The 16,153-nt window shown below is 53.0% G+C and overlaps 1 protein-coding gene across 1 annotated transcript in view; it reads right to left on the bottom strand.

The window, feature by feature from the left end:
- Window positions 1-6,206: 6,206 nt before the first annotated feature.
- The window catches only part of ALKBH5 (alkB homolog 5, RNA demethylase), a gene marked incomplete at its 5' end in the record, with an annotated part of 34,012 nt that continues 24,065 nt past the window's right edge, over window positions 6,207-16,153 (bottom strand). The window contains 2 exon segments of the mRNA XM_006161669.2: window positions 6,207-7,843; window positions 8,635-8,787. Coding sequence (XP_006161731.2) covers window positions 7,666-7,843; window positions 8,635-8,787 — 331 coding nt within the window.

Genomic DNA, 16,153 nt, shown 5'->3' with positions numbered 1-16,153 from the left:
CATTACGCTAAACTCTGGTCCCACTCTATACAAATTTTAAAAAAAAAAAAAATTAAAAACATCCTTCTTAAAAAAAAAAAAAAAAAGAGTTGGTATAAGGCACATGCGCTTGCAGAGAGAGACAAAGAGGGAGAGGGAGGGAAAATGAGAAGCCGCCTCCCTCCCAGGAAAGATGGCCACACGGCAATCCCTTCTCCGTCCTCCTCCCAGAATTTCGTGCGCACAGGTACACAGCACGATTTTCAAGTTGCCAGATCTGGGACTCGAACTACATAGCTGGCCACATGAGACCTAGCGCCTTAACCACCATGCCACCTGCTGGTCCCCAAAAGATCTGAAGGAAAGATGGCAGAGCATGACCACCGTGTGTGGGTGTGAGTGCTTGTGTGGCTTTTGCTATTTTCAGTGTGTTTAAAATACTGAGTGACAGTAATAGCCCATGGCCGAGCAGTGGGGTCCACAGGAAGTGATGGTTGATGGCACGTGATGGGCAGTAGGTGCACGGGGGTGTCCCTGAGCCAGGCTGGCATACACGAGGTTGTCCTCAAAGGCAGGCGCCCCAGTAAATGCCGCATCTGTGCTGTACCTTACTGGTGAATCCGGAAGGGGTAATACCAGGACGATCCCATTTCACAGACAGTAAATGAGGGCAGGGAAGTGGCTTCCCCAAGGTCAGTCACTTCCTGCAGAGGGAGGACAGGGTGATGCCAGGAGGGGCACGGGGGGAAGGCAGACTAGGGGCAGGGCCACGAGGTTGTGGGAAGGAAGCCAGGAGAGCCTGGCTCAGATCCCAGCCAAGCCCTGGAGCCTCTCGAGCAGCCAAACCACACACACAGCTCCTTCCGGGTGGCTCCCGACGGCAGTGGGGAGCTGGCAGGGCCCAGGATTCCTGGAACAGGGTCTACATTGGGAGTCCGGTGGGTGGGGCTGACGGGGAGCTGAAAGCCAGGGCGGACAGAGCGAAAACCTCATCCCACAAGGTCTGCAACGGGACTGAGCGGCAGGTTCGCGCTCTGTGCCTTGGTAAAGGCATGCTGAACAGGTAGGGGGAGCCCAGCCCTCAGGGTACAGGGGAGGAAACAGGCTCAGAGTGTGGACCTGCCCAGGTCGCAGGTCGATCATGCAGGGGCCCTGGACCCATGTGTCCTCTGGAGGGACGATTCAGCCCCGACACTGGTGGAGCCAGATCCCGAGCTGTGCTTGCTCAGCTCATGCTGGGTTACAGGACTTGGGTGTACCTGTCCCCTGCAGGGCGTGCTGGGTTAGAGGCTCCAGGAGGTGAGCATGTGGACCCGCCACAGGCCCGGCCCGCTGGGAGAAGAGGTGAAGCTGTCCACTTCACCTTCGTGGCCCCAGGTGCTAACCCTGCTTCTCCCACTCCACCACACCTGAACTGGCTAGTGCTAATTGCTCCCATGAGTAACACTGAGCACTTCTCCATGCCAGGAACTGCAGACCCTCCTTCAGTCCTGTCACCTCACGAAGGAAGAGACTAAGGGTAGAGAGGGTAATCCTGGGCCCGAGCTCCCACGGCAAGTACGCGGCAGTCAGGGTTTGAATTCAGGCCCTGGGCGAGTGCCGAGGTGGGGATGGGAGTTAAGCGAGACACCAAGTAAAGGTCTCCACTGAGTCCGGGAGAGCCTGGGAGTCAGCGCTCCCAGCCTGGGCTGTGCCACAGGGAGCCAGGGTCTGCGGGAGCCCAGAGGAGCCTGGGTGGGGGCCAGAACAGGTGGCTTTGAGCAGGGTTGCCTGAGGCAGAGGGTACTGGCAAAGGCGCAGATGTCCCCCAGGGACTTAGGGCCAAGGGAGGCAGAGTGAGGTCCAGGCTGGCTCTGGCCACATCTCTGCAGCTGGTCTGGGGCCACTGGGTGACGTCTAGGCCTTTGCTTGTCCCCTAGGTCCCAGTGTCCCCTCACTAACTTTGAGGGTCCAAGCTGAACAGGGCACAAGCAGCAGGGAACCTAAGTGACCTATGCAAACCAGGGGACACCTCCCCCCCACTCGAAGCACCTTCAAGATCTGCTGCCACACTGTGGACACAAAAGGAACTGCAGCAAATAAGGCAGAGGACCTCCTCAGCCCTGGCAGTGCCCCCACAGCTCTGGGGCCCGTTTCCAGGTTTTGAACCCCTTAGTATCTGCAATGGCCAGTGCAGTGGCTTTCATGTTTGTTTATTTTTAAAATTATTTAACTTTATTTATTCACTCATTTATTTATTTCAGTTTGACCAGAGAGGGATAAAGTGAGTGAGAGCAAGCAAGATGCCAGGTCTAGGACTCGAACCGTAGTCGACCATGTGGGAGTCCAGCACCCTTAGCCACCAAGCCACTTGCCCCTGTGTTGGTCCTGCTTGCCTTAAGCAGGGAGCCGGAGGAATCCTAAGTCTGATCACTCCCCTCCTCTGCTCAGTCTCCCATGGGAACCTGGCAGGATGCTGGAGCCACTTGCAGGAGCCAATGGCAAGCCAGTTGTTAAACACCATCATTACCAACAATTACGCTCTGTAAAATTAACGCTGCATTGAACCGTGGTTGCAATATTCAAAACCAAGTACTTATTTAATACATACTTTTGATTTGCTATAGGGCATGTGCACTTGGTAAGGTGGGGGTGGAGAGGACAAGTGAGAAATCAATCCCCCCTCCCTTGGGGGTAATGGCCATGCCACGATCCCTTCTCCATTCTCCTCTTGGGATTTTGGGCACGCACGCACACGCACCTGACACGGTTTTCCAGCCCCCAGGTCCAGGACTTAATCGCAGTTGGTCCTGTGGGATGAAGCCACCTGCTGGCTCGCTTCCTACGTGACTATTGTCTATGTCCTTTAAGGTAATGGCATCTACTGAATCTGTGGCGGGAACATGATATAATGTGCTACTCAAATCTCTTCACAATTTCTGTTCAGCGACTTGATTTTAATAGCTTGAAATCAGCCTGGTGGGAGTATTTACACGATGGAAACGGGCAAACACCACAGATCAGGTTTGATTTATTGCTGACGTTCTGGACCAGTGCGATCCAGTAGGAAGGCAAGCAAGCCACCAATGGCATTTTAAATTCTCGAGTCTGATTTGAAACAGTAACAGCAAACAGGTGAAATTAAATAGTACGTTTTATTTAACCCAGTATGTCCAAAATAGTAGCATTTCAACAAGTAATCAATATAAAGTTATTAATGATTTTCCATTCTTTTTACTCCTCAAAACCTGGCGTGTATTTTATACTTACAGCACATCTCAATTCACACTCAGCATGTTTCAAGTGTGCAACAGTCAACGTGTCCGGGACTACTGTATCGGATGGCAGAGGTCTGGAATTCAGAAAGTGATGAAGCGCATGTTTACAAGTCAGATTAAATGGCAAAGTGCTAAGGCTGAAGCTTTTAATTTTTTTAAATAATTATTTACTTAATTTTATTCATTCATTCTTTTTTGGGGGAGAGGTTTTTGCTATAGGGTGTGTGTGTTCACCAGAAAGACAGAGACAGAAAGCGAGAAATCATCCCCTAAGAAGGGATGGCCATGCCACAATCCCTTCTCTTCCATTCTCCTCTTGGGAACTTGGACACGTGCACACACACACCTGACGCATGTTTAAGCCACTGGGTCCGGGACTCGAACCATGGTCGACCACATGGGAGTCCAGTGACACAGCCATTACACCAACTGCTGGTTCCCATTCATTCATTTTGAGTATAGAGAGACAGAGACACAGAGAGAGTGTGAAAGTCACCACTTGGACCGTCATTGGCCATGTGGAGTGTCCCCCAGCGCCTTAACCACCACGTCACCTGCTGGCCCCGGCTACATGTTTTTAGATGAGAACTCAGCGGGTCACGTATCAGACTTCACAATAAGCTTAAGGGGAAAGGGCAGTAAGCTGAACAGCTGTCCTGAAGGCACAAGGTTCTAATTCCTGGAACCTGTCATGTTACCTCATTAGGAAAGGGGTCTTTTTTTTTTTAGTTATTTTATTGAACTTTACTTATTCATTCATATATTTATTTATTTTAATTTGACCAGAGAGGGACCAAGTAAGAGAGAGAAAAAGTGAAAATGCAAGCCGCCAGGTCCAGGACTCAAACCGCAGTCAGCCATGTGGGAGTCCAGCACCCTTAACTAAACAACTATGCCACCTGCTGGCCCTGGAAAGGGGTCTTTAAAGATGTGGCTTAAGATCTTCATGGGGGGGTGGCCAGCAGGTGTTATGGTAGCTAAGGTGCTGGACTCCCATGTGGACAACCATGGCAGTTTGCTTTCTTACTTTCCCTTTCAGTGTCTTTGGTCAAATGGAAAAATAATTATAAAATGAAATAAAAAATGCTTTAAAAAAAAGATTTTCATAGGGGGCAGTTATTTTAGACTACTCAGGTGGGTCCCAAATCCAATCTTAAATGTTCCGTTAAGAGGCAGGGGGAGACATGGTACTGATAGGCAGGGGAGGCAAGGCCCCGCGCCTCGCCCCACCCAGACACACCTGCTTCATACCCGTGCACCGGCACCGCCGGGCAGAGACTGGAGCCGTGGCTACGAGGAGTGCCTACAGTTTCCGTTAGCGGTTCCCACTAGAGCCTCTGTCGGTCCTGCCGACACTGATTTCAGCCCAGGGATTGTAATCGCTGATTTCTAGCCCCTAGAACTGCGCAAGAAAAGATGTCTGCCGTTCTGAGCCATCGAGTTTGTGGTAAGCTGTTCCCCCAGCCACAGGAAACTCACACGGGCAGATAAGCAGCAACTCCCTCTGTCGAGTCGTGGTTTGGTTACAACCGCAGGCAGGCTACAAAAAAAAGTCCAGCGACAGAAACCAGCCGAGGCGCTCTGCGAGAAACAAGCAGCTCTGCGGAGTTCACTAGCGTGTCCTGTTCTATGAGCTACAGTGGACGTGCTGCGGGCTTTTACAGCAGGGCAGGTCATGACGGATAACCTGTGTGTCCATGGCGTCGTTTACCAGGTCTGTCCTGACTCTCCAGCACTGAGCTTGGCACAGAGCAGGCTGCTCCATGTTTTTGACTATGACCCGGGGCCAGCCCCTGACCTCTCTGGGTCTGTTTCCAGCCCCACACAACAGGGCTGAGCACAGGAGCAGGCTGTGGGAGGGCACCTACTGTGAGACTGGGCTGGGAAGAAGGGGTGATGGGACTCAGGAGACGGCTAGAAACCAGTAGGTAACAGGGAGAGTGGGGCTGTGGGACCACTCAGACGATGTCACAGACAAGGTATAGAGCCTGAAGCCCGTGACAAGGCCGAAGCCCCTTCCTCTAGCCCCTGCTAACTCTCGATCCTGCAGAGCAAAGGGCCTCTTGCACGTGGAGGCTGAGAAGCGCCTGGGCCTAACTGTCAGCTAGGAGGGTCCCTCCTGGGACCTAACCATGTCCCAGCAGTCAGGGGCTCCACTGTGAGGGCTTGCTCACTTCTGCCATAGTCCCTTCCCCTCTCAGCTCGTCTTCTCTCTCCAGGGGATCCGGGCTCAGCGGCTACCTCTGCAGGCCTAACTGGCCACAGGCCAATGCAGTCATACCCTGGCACTGGCTTTCAGACTGAGTCCTGGCAGCCACTTTACCCCTCAGGACTCCCTTCCCTGATAAGTGGGCAGTTAAGTCTCTTGTCTGGGTTTCAAGTTTGGTCAAGTGGACTGTCCCTGGGCACTGAAACAAGACGAGGGGGCTCCAGCCTGGCCCAGGAGGGACTAAAGCCCTCAGGCCCCCAGCCTCACCCCACCTAGACACATCTGTGACACCCCTGTGCCCATGTCCTACGCTGTGTTGGGAACATCCTAAATGCAGTGTCCAGAAGAGTTTTGCTCCAGACTGCAGTCTTGGTGGGGGAGTGGCTAGAACGCAGTGGGAACTCACAAGCCGTCCAGAGAGCTGTGCCTCCCCTCCCTGGCCGGCAGCGTCTCTGCTCACACCCACAGGAGGCTCCCAGAACCCAGCAGGGTGTGATCCCTGGCTACTTGGGCACCACAGAACATGACGTCGACCCTCTTTGGACTGGGAGAAGCAATGGGCAGAGGACATAGCCACCTACAGCCACCAGCCCAAGGCTGAGCACACAGGAGGCTGGCTGGTGTCAGGTCCAGGTGGGCTCTCTGGGGCCCTCTGGGCACGATGAGCTCTGCCTCCTCACCCCCGCTCAGAGGTTAAGAAAATAAAGGGGTCCGGGAAGCACAGAAGGCAAGGCCTCTCTCACAACAGCATCAGACAACTGTTTCAAAATATATTAGATTTGGTTTTTATTGTAGAGCACACATATCAGGGCAAAGTGCTGCACACACAACTACAAATCATTTTTGGGAAAAAAGCTGTAAAAAAAATAAAACTGCAACTGCTTTAGTTATGCAGTCCCGACTGGAGGAATCCACGCTGGCAAACGAGTTCTGGCCCCCTCGGGGGCTCCTCGGAGGCCTCAGGTCTGGGCCTCTGCAGACAAGCCCCCTGGAGTGGTGGTAGCCTGGCCGCCGGGAGGACCTCTGTCCTGGGCAGACCCAGGTCCTCGACTGGCCAGCAAGAAGACATTCCTAATGAAACTGCCGCCTTCCAGGATCCAAGTGGGTAGAAACTGCCGAAGACTTCATCTTTTTTTTTTAATTTTATTTTTTTCCAAAGCCCCTTCCCAGCTCCCGTGCCCATGCGGCGGAGGAGGCACCAACCCAGTCTGCAGGCCTGAGCTTGGCCCTCCTGTGCGTGCTGCAGGCAGGCAGAAGGGGCAGGCCTTCCTGGAGGGGTGACCTGGGAGACAGCCCAAGCTGGCCACTGAAGGAGAAAGGAAAGGGAAAGAAAAAAGCCAGGAGACCAAAGGAAAAAGTAGAAACTCAAAACAAAAGAAAACAAAAACCCTACCACACACCACAACAATTTTCCATATCCCAAAAGCTAGACTTGGAAGGACACCAGTCCCTCTAGCTAGAAACAATTCCTAAAACTGACCCACGATGGCAAGTCTAACTGTTCCATACAATCACATGCGTATGCTTGGAAATAGCGACCCAGCAAAAAGGTGTGGTCCTGGCAGGAGAGGTCAGGACTACTGAGCTGGCCCCTGGGCAGCTCAAGGAACAGGGCAGAGCAGACCAGTGGGTGTGGAGGAAACCTCGGCCACAGCTCAGGGAAGCACCTGCCTGGCTGACCTAAACAACTCTGCCATGGGAGACAGAGGAGTTTGCGTGAGTTTCCGGGGCCTAGAGAGCAGGTGAGAGGTGGGGACAGCAGCCCCACTGGAGCTGGCAAAGCTCCAAGAGACCTTAACCAAGCGCAGACATCGTGGAGGAAAGGGGTGGGCAGAAAGTTCGATTTTGTCTAGAACACTGCGAAGATTTACATTTGAAGCAAAACGAGAATTTTCTTAACCAAAACATTGCGTTGCTTTTACAAAAACCCAGCCTAACACCGCCCCACTTAAAGACAGCTGCCCCCATACCACTCCTGGCCACTCCAGTGTAAGCCTTTGTCTCTACAGACACCAGCAGCCTTCCCATCCAGGAGGAAAACCAAGAACAACAGACCCAAGTCCTGACCAATTCTGTTCTTCGGCCTTAACAGGCAACAAGTCAAAAAAAAAAAAAAAAAAAAAGGATCAAAAAGAAAAAAACAAAAACAGAAAAACCATTAAAACAAAACAAGAGGATGGGCAGCTACGTGAGGGTCAGCCAGAGTCCGGGGTGGGGGCCTCAGTGCCTCCGCATCTTCACCTTCCGGGCAGGGCCGCCCGCTGCCTCCGAGCAGTCTTCCGTGGACTCATAGGACTTGCGCCAGTAGTTCTCTGAGCTGAAGCTACCCCTCCGCCGGTGCGTGGGGAGCAGCACTGAGCGCCGATTCTCCTCCTTGTCCATCTCCAGGATCCGTGGCCTGCGTGAAAAGGGGTGGTGGTGTTAGACAATGTGCGAGCACGGGGCCCAGCCTCAGAGTCCTTGTCCTTGGGGTGTCACTCCAGCTCAGCGGTTCCTGATGAAGGGTGTGATCTGCTATTGGCAGAAGCGCTGGCACTGAAGTCTGTCTCTGGAACATCTCAGTTACCCTGTGGGGCCTGCCTGGTTCTGAGTCTGTGCCTCAGGACACCATCAGGGCTGCTGGACGGCGCAGCCTTCCTTACCACAGCCTCAGGTACGTGGTCCTGCCACCTACGTCTGCCTGACATCCGCTCCTCTCTGCTCACCAACCTCACTAGATGCTGAGGCCACCAAGCTCTTCGCTGCCACTACTTTCTGACAGAATGCCCTTCTCGCCATCTTCCTCACCTCCTGGCCTCAGCTTAAACAGGACCTTAGAAACCTTCCCCAACCCTCTGAAAACAGCCTCTGGTTTGCCATCTTCCACGTCCCGAGATTCACTCCTATCAGCTAAGTACGAGTCCTCCAGAGCATTTGAGTGGGTGAGACTGAACGAGAGAAATCACTAGATGGCCCTTCTCCATCCCCGGCTGTCAGTCTCTGCCCAACCCTTCTCTCTGGAGACACAGGCAGTTGACCCAGGGCTAGTCGGGAATGCCACCAGTGGCACCCACCCCTGAGAACCCAGACATTGTGTTTGGGAATGGTGTGACCCCAAGCTCCTAGCCAGTCTAGCCCTCATATCTGCACCCACCTCACCCTGCATCTAGGCCAGTATCTGCTTGGGGCTGAGGGTCCTAAGCTGAGTACCTGTGAGCAGCATCAGGGTCTGCCTTGCGGTGGGATCGCTTGGGTTTCAGAGCAGGGTCCCTGTTTCCTGATAGGCGATCTGAAGCATAACTGGGTGGTAACACAGAGCTGCTCAGGGACTTGGTTTCCAACCGGGGTGCATCTAGTCTTGTCCTGCAAAAGAAACAGACATGCGGTAGCCAGGGGTCCTCTGGTGAGGGTACTGGTCCATCAGATCAATTCTCCCTCCAACCAGGCCAAGCAGAGCCCCAGAACCTGAGAGTCAGCACTTTCTGTTCCAGGCCTGTTCTCTGGGTTTCAGCTAGAGACTGGTCTAGCTGACCTCCAAGGAAATCTCCTTTTCCTTTTTAAAAAATTACCTATTGTTTTCTTAATTTGACCAGAAAGAGACAGAAAAAGAAAGGGAAAGGGAAAAGGCAAGCCACCAGGTCCAGGACTCAAACCACAGTCGGCCATGTGGGAGTTCAGTACCCTAACCACCACACTACCTGCTGGCCCCAGAAACTTCCTTCTTAAGTGCAGGCTCAGGAGTAGGGAATGGGAATGTTTGTTTGGAGACTTCCAATGACAAATCTGCCGTCCTAGGAGTCCTGGGTTCTTTTAGCTGAACAAAGCGGTCTCACCTCACTGCACACTACGGTTTGAATGTACCTCTAAAGTTCCCACATTGGCAACTTAATTCCCAAGGCAACAGTGTGGGAGGTGGGGCCTTTACAAAGTGATGAGGTTATAAAGGATTAAGGTTGTTACTGGGGAGCGGCCTCCTGAGAAGCTGGGTCTGCTTCCTTTGTCTCACACGCTTACTTCTGCCTTACACCAAAGGACAGCTCTTGCCAGATGCCAGCAATCTTGGGCTTCTCAGCCTACAGAACCATGAGCAAAAGACTTTTGTGCTTTAAAAATTACCCAGGTTGGGGAACCAGCAGTTAGCGTAATGGCTATGTCGCTGGACTCCCACGTAGTCGACCGCGGTTCGTGTCCCGGACCCGGTGGCTTAAAACTCACGCCGGGCGCGTGTGCGTGCGTGCCCAGGATCCCGAGAGGAGAATGGAGGAGAAGGGATTGTGGCGTGACCATCCCCCCTGGGGGGTGATTTCTCACTTTCTGTCTCTATGTCTCTCTCTGTCTGTCTGGCGAGTGCACGCGCCCTACAGTGAAAATCTCTCCAAAAAAAAAAAAAAATTACCCAGGTTGGGGCCAGCAGATGGTGTGGTGGTTAAAGGTGCGTTGGATTCCCACATGGCTGACAATGGTGAGTCCCGGACCTGGCAGCTTCCTTTCTCGCTTTCCCTTTCTTTCTGTCTCTCTCTGGTCAAATTAAAAAATAACAACAAATGGAATTAAATAAATTATATATTAAAAAAATTACCCAGGTTGGGGACCAACATATGGTGTAATGGTTACAACGCTGGACTCCCACATGGTCAACCATGGTTTGAGTCTTGGACCCAGAAGGCTTGCTAACTCATGCCTGGTGCGTGTGTGTGTGTGTCCCCAAAATCCTGAGAGGAGGAGGGAGGAGAAAGGATTGTGGCATGCCCCCCCTGCCCCCCCAGAGGAATGATTTCTCGCTTTCTCTCTGTCTTCTCAGGTGAGCGCATGCACCCTATAGAAAAAAAAAAAACCTCTCCAAAAATTAAAAACACCCAGTTTGAAGTACTCTATATGGCAGCAGAAAATAGACAAAGACATTCCAGTTAGGAGAACCCCATAGCATCTCCAGTGGCCAGAGGACCCCCAATGTGGGCACCAATACCCTCCGACAGATGCCTTTATCCCTGAATGAAATATCAAGAGAGACCCCTGGTCTGCTGCACTCCACATCATAAGCATGTTTGAATCCTACTACAGCCATCTGTTACCTGGGTGGTAACCAAGCAGAAGTCAGAGGGCATACATTTTTTTTAAACTGTAAGTATCAAGTGTACCTGTCGGAGACAGACCCAGAGGAACAGGGAGAAAGCACTCCCTGATGGGGCATGGTCAACTGTAACTCCCTTCTCTGCTCCTCCATCCAAACAGGGTTTTAGGCAAGCACATGCAACCAGTATGTTTACCAAGGTGCTAGGATCAGGATTCAAACTGTGGTAAGTCACGTGTCTTTTTTCTTTTTCTTTTAAGAATTACTTATTTTGGGACCAGCAGTTAGCGTAATGGCTATGTCGCTGGACTCCCATGTAGTTGACCACAGTTCACGTCCCGGACCCAGTGGCTTAAAACTCATGCCAGGCACATGTGCGTGCCCAAGATCCCGAGAGGAGAATGGAGGAGAAGGGATTGCGGCGTGACCATCCCAGGGTGATTTCTCACTTTCTGTCTCTATGTCTCTTTCTGTCTGGCGAGCGCATGCACCCTATAGCAAAAACCTCTAAAAAAAAAAAAAAAAAAAGAAAAGAAAAGAGATTTATTTATTTATTTATTTATTTTTAACTTGCTATAGTCATCAGAGAGAAGAAAAGTGAGAAAGCAAGCTATCAGATCCAGGACTTGAACTACAGCCAGTCAGGGGGGAGTCCAGTGACCTCACTACCACACCACCGGCTGGCCCTGGGATCTGGCTCTCTTAATCATAAAGCTATGGGAATGAGTCCCAGGGTGCCCCCCCCTCCTTTCTTTCTTTTATTCTTTTTTCTTTTCTTTTTTTTTTTGCTTTTTGCCATAGGGCATGTGTATTGGGGTAGGAGGGATAAGAAATCACCCCCCAGGGGAAATGGCCACATAGCAATCCTTTCTTCTCCATTCTCCTCTCAGGATTTTGGGCTTTTGGGCACACATGCACATGTGCCTGGGTGTGATTTTCAAGCTGCCAGATCTGGGACCACTCAAACCGTGGCTGGCCATGTGAGAGGACAGTGCCTTAATATACCAACTACTGGCTCTCAGAGATTTTTTTTTTTTTTTTTTAAAGAATCATTTAATTTTATTTATTCATTCATTTATTTTAACTTGACCAGAGAGAGAGAGGGAAAAAAAGCCACCAGGTCCAGGATTCAAACAATGGTTAGCCATGTGGGAGTGTCCAACACCGTAACCACAAGCGCCACCAGCCGGTCCCTCAGAAGGCTTTTTTATAAAGCTTCCCTGGATTACAGGCACATGTGTCCAAGTCCAGTATGTAAAGCGGTGTCTTGGGACACCAACCTGAACCTCCCATGTGGGCCCCGTTGCATGATCACTGTGAAACCATATGGCCCACCAGAGGCTCGTGAAGGGAAGTCCCCACCAGCACCAGCTATGAGTCTCAAGGAACACATCACCTAGTAAAGAGAAAACACGCAAACACGGGCAAGGAACAGGGGGATGGAGCAGCTAGGCAGAGAGCTCTCAGGGCAGTGACCCGAGTCCTCTTGAGAGCCAGATCAGAACAGGAAGAAAACCTTAAAGAAGCCCTGAGGCCTCCTGTGTGCTACAGAGAAGGCTAGCAAGTAAGGACATGGGATGAGGGACAGGGAGGGGGACTGCTGGGGGCACAGCTGGTAGAGGCCCCGGAGGCACCTTTTCCAGAGTCTGCCCGGCACAAAGCAACAACCTGACACGGAGGAAACGGGGGCTGCAGAGTCAGGGCAGGTCTGAAAGCACAGCCTCACACTAGGCCTGGGAAGAGAGCGGGAGGGAAGCCAGGGTGCCGTGGGCAAAGCAGCACGGCATTCTGGGTAACGCTGCATCTGGGCCTCATGGCTGCCCCTGGTCCCCCTGGCTGGCCTCCTGTAAAGGGACAGGAAAACTGGGTCAGAAAGCGAGTAAGTGATCCTGAAGAAGTGGGAGGCCTAGGTCGAGGTGAGTCTGCAAACCTGACAGGCAGGAGGCACTCAGCCTAGGCAGGGGTCTCTCTTCCTGAAACCTGCAGGTGTCTCTTCCCACCAGCTGTGGACCAGCGTTCGGATGTTCTCAGGCCCCAACGACGGGCAGGCAAGGCAGCTGCCCCTGCTGTGGCCTTGGCATGGGGGTTAAGGGGCGCCCTCCCGCCTCAGCCTCCACTCTGGGCTGTAGGGGTTCAGAGAAGCAGGCCGGGCAGCAAGAGGGGGACGGTCTCATCCACGTGCTGCCGCTGAGTCCAAGGCTGTCACCATCGCCCTTCAGGTTTAGCTTCCTCCTCTGGACAGAGCGAGAAACGGACTGCCTGACTCTGACTTCTTTCAGTTCTGAGGGCCTGGGGATCCAAGATGAGCTGCCTCCTTCGAGGCTGGGATTTTTGGGTAGATGAGGTGCTGGGCAACACCCAGACAAAAGGGTGTGAGTGAGACTCACCGGAGCCCTGAAGATCTCTCCATCGAGTCTGTGCCCAAGTTGAGGTCCAGGTGACAGAGACCAGGCCAAAGGAGACACTGCCCATTAACCTCAACTTAGAGCGCTCCAAGGATCTCAGCCTCGTGAAGGCAAGTCCCTTCTCTGGTACCCCACAGGTAGCCCCAAAGCCCCAGTAGGGCACTCTGCAGTTGTTTCAAGTGAGTGATGAACAGCAGGGCCATCAAGATGCCAGTCTGGGGACCAACAGAGTGATGGCTATGTCGCCGGACTCCGACATAGTCGACCGCGTTTCAAGTCCCGGACCCGGTGGCTTAAACTCACGCCAGGCATGTGTGTGTGCATGCCCAAGATCCCAAGAGGAGAAGGGACTGCGGTATGGCCATCCCCCCTGGGGGGTGATTTCTCGCTTTCTGTCTCTCTCAGTCTGTCTAGCAAGCGCATGCGCCCTATAGCAAAAAGCTCTCCAAAAAATGATGCCGGTCTGTACCTCAGTCTGGCCCACCCTGGCATGGGACCCAGCCCTTCTGGGGCTCCTTCCGGCTTGGGGACCATCTGAGCCTGGACAGGCAGGCCAAGGGCACCAGACAACCTCAGCTTCTCTCTCTGGATGCCTGGAGGAGGGGAGGGGAACTGAACTGCTCTGTCCACCACATGACAGCCCTCCTGCCATCTGGGAACAGCCCTTGGAGAAGGGGTGACCAAAGGTGACCTCCCGGAATCTAGCATTCAGTTCCCAGCCAGCTTCTGACACATCCCCCAAGGTTGATACAGCTCCAAACGCCTCAAGAGGCACCTCCCTACCCTCTGGCCTTCCAGAAAGTCACCAAGCTACATGAACCCAGGCTAGAGCTAGGTCCCAAGTGCAGGGCTCGCAGCAACTTCTTTCCAGAACATGTCCCTCTTACAACACAACCAACTCCCACAGAGCAGGTCCAGCCCTTGGGGGTTAGCAGAGAGCGCCACCAACGTGGAGTTAGGAGGTGCTGTTTTAGCAGGAAGGTTGGAACCGGGCCTCCTCCGCAGCAATAGGAATGAAGACCTGCCTTCCAGATCGGGTTAGGGCTTGGGTGAGAGCAAGGCCCCCAGGTACGTGAGACGACGGCTAACCAGCAGAGCACTACACCCGGAGGGGCCACTCCCGTGTCAGACCAGGCGGGGCCTAGGCCTCCGCACAGCTGAGGCCAGAATATGGGGAAGACGACTGCTGTACACTGTGCGAGGAGTGGGTGTGGGGAAGGGAGGGAGCGACGTGGTCCAGAAGCTCCGCAGGCTCGTGCTCTTTTATGACCATGTGATTCTCTGGAGCAGCTATGGGGAGGAAGGACCCTTCCCACTGGGGGGTGTGGGCAATGCACAGCTGAGAGCACATCACTGGCCCGAGTCAGCCACCACCCACAGTGGCCTCCATGCACACGAGAGCGCTCTTCACTGAGGCAGAGCCAGAGCAGATCACTGTGTGGGAGCAGGCCCCTACTTCCAGAAGACAGGAACCAGCCTGTACTTAGGCCACAGTGGCCTGGAGAACAGGCGGCTCCCCAGCTTCCGGTTCAGCCTCACTAGTCACCCTTGTCAAAGCCTGGCTCCCGATGGAGAGAGCGGAAGGGCCCACGCAGCAGGTTACCCAAGCACCCCACCTCCTAGTAGCCTGGGCCCCAGGGACTAAGTCTAAGCTCCAGCACCTCCAAGCAGATACCCACAAAGCTCAGACCTACACCCTGCTGTCTCTGCCCATCTCCGTTCTGAGATGTCCCCACCCTTCACCCACCAAACTCCCTCCAGCGTCATGCTTTTCTGACTCCCACCCTGCTCTCCACAGAGCAGTTCTGAGGCAGGCAGCTGGTGATGGCTACAAGAGTTTTTTGTTTTTTGTTTTTTTTTTGGAGAGGTTTACGCTATAGGGTGAGTGCCCTCACCAGACAGACAGAGAGACAGAAAGCGAGAAATCACCCCCAGGGGGGATGGTCATGCTGCAATCCCTTCTCCTCCATTCTCCTCTCGGGATCTTGGGCACGCACACACACGCACCCAGCGTGAGTTTTAAGTCACCGGGTCAGGGACGCGCACCGCGGTCAACTACACGGGAGTCCAGCGACATAGCCATTACGCTAACTGCTGGTTCCCCCCTACAAGAGTCTTAAAAGCACTAAAGGAAAGGTGAGGACAGGTGAGGACAGGTGTGTGTGGGGGGGTGGTAAAAAAAAAAAAAAAAAGGAAAACAGGGCCAGCTGGTGATGTGGTCATTAAGGTGGCTGGACCCTACACACCAATTGTGTGGTTTGAGTCCCATACCCAACAGTTAAAAAAGAAAATATTTTTATTTGTTATTATTATTTTTTTAATTTGACCAGTGAGACAGACAGAGAGAGAGAGAGAGAGAGAGTAAGCAAGCTGTCAGATCCAGGTCTTGAACCATGGCTGGCAATGTGAGAGTCCAGTGTCTTAACCACCATACCACCTGGCAGCCCCAATTCAGCAGTTTGAAAAACATGCCAAGCATGTCTGTGCATGCCCAAAATCCAGTGAAGAGAATGGGGAAGGGATTGTGGTGTGGCATACTCCCTCAGGAAGTGCTTCCTCACTTTCCTTCTCCATCTCTCTCCAGCAGGTGCATGTATCCTACAGCAAGAACAAAACGAAAACACGAGGGGGTAGCAGATAAAGAGGAGGTAGCAACTAAAGGGGAGTACCCCAAATTCAAGGGTACTAAAGGGGAGTATCTCCTCCATATCCAAGCCATCAAGATACCAGGCCTCTATAAACCATCTGGTTACCATGTCACACAACAGTGTGTCTGGAGCTCCCGAGTCAGGCACCAGCACTGCCAGCTCAGGCCTGGTAAGGTATCAGGGTTGTCTTCCAGGACAGTGGGAGGCCAGATGCCAACACAGCTCCCCCCACCCATGGGGGCCACTGCATGCAGCCCTGGGGGTTCCTTCTCTCCCACTCCGGTGTCTCAGCTCCTACTGCTCCTACACCAGCTACCTTCTTCATTTCTACCTTCGGGACCAGAGGACAGGTACCGGGGGCTGGAAGAGGCCCACTCAGCATTCGTGAATGTCACCATCACTGCCCCAGATCACAGGGCTCAGGTCAGACTGCACTGGGGGAAGTTGTAGAGCCACCCAGAGCTGCTCATGGTAGCTGGCGGGCTTGCTGCTATTACTGTGCTCCCTTGCAGGTGGAGATACACTCACCGGACCAGGCAACAGACATGGTCTAGACCTTGCCACAGGGAACAAGAATCATGGGGCAGGAGCGACATCACGCCCTG

This window comes from Tupaia chinensis, unplaced genomic scaffold, assembly GCF_000334495.1.
Source record: "Tupaia chinensis unplaced genomic scaffold, TupChi_1.0 Scaffold138725_1, whole genome shotgun sequence".
NCBI classification, from domain to species: Eukaryota; Metazoa; Chordata; class Mammalia; order Scandentia; family Tupaiidae; genus Tupaia; species Tupaia belangeri.
Note: the sequence above shows the minus strand (reverse complement) of the source record. Positions and strands in the feature narration are given on the sequence as shown.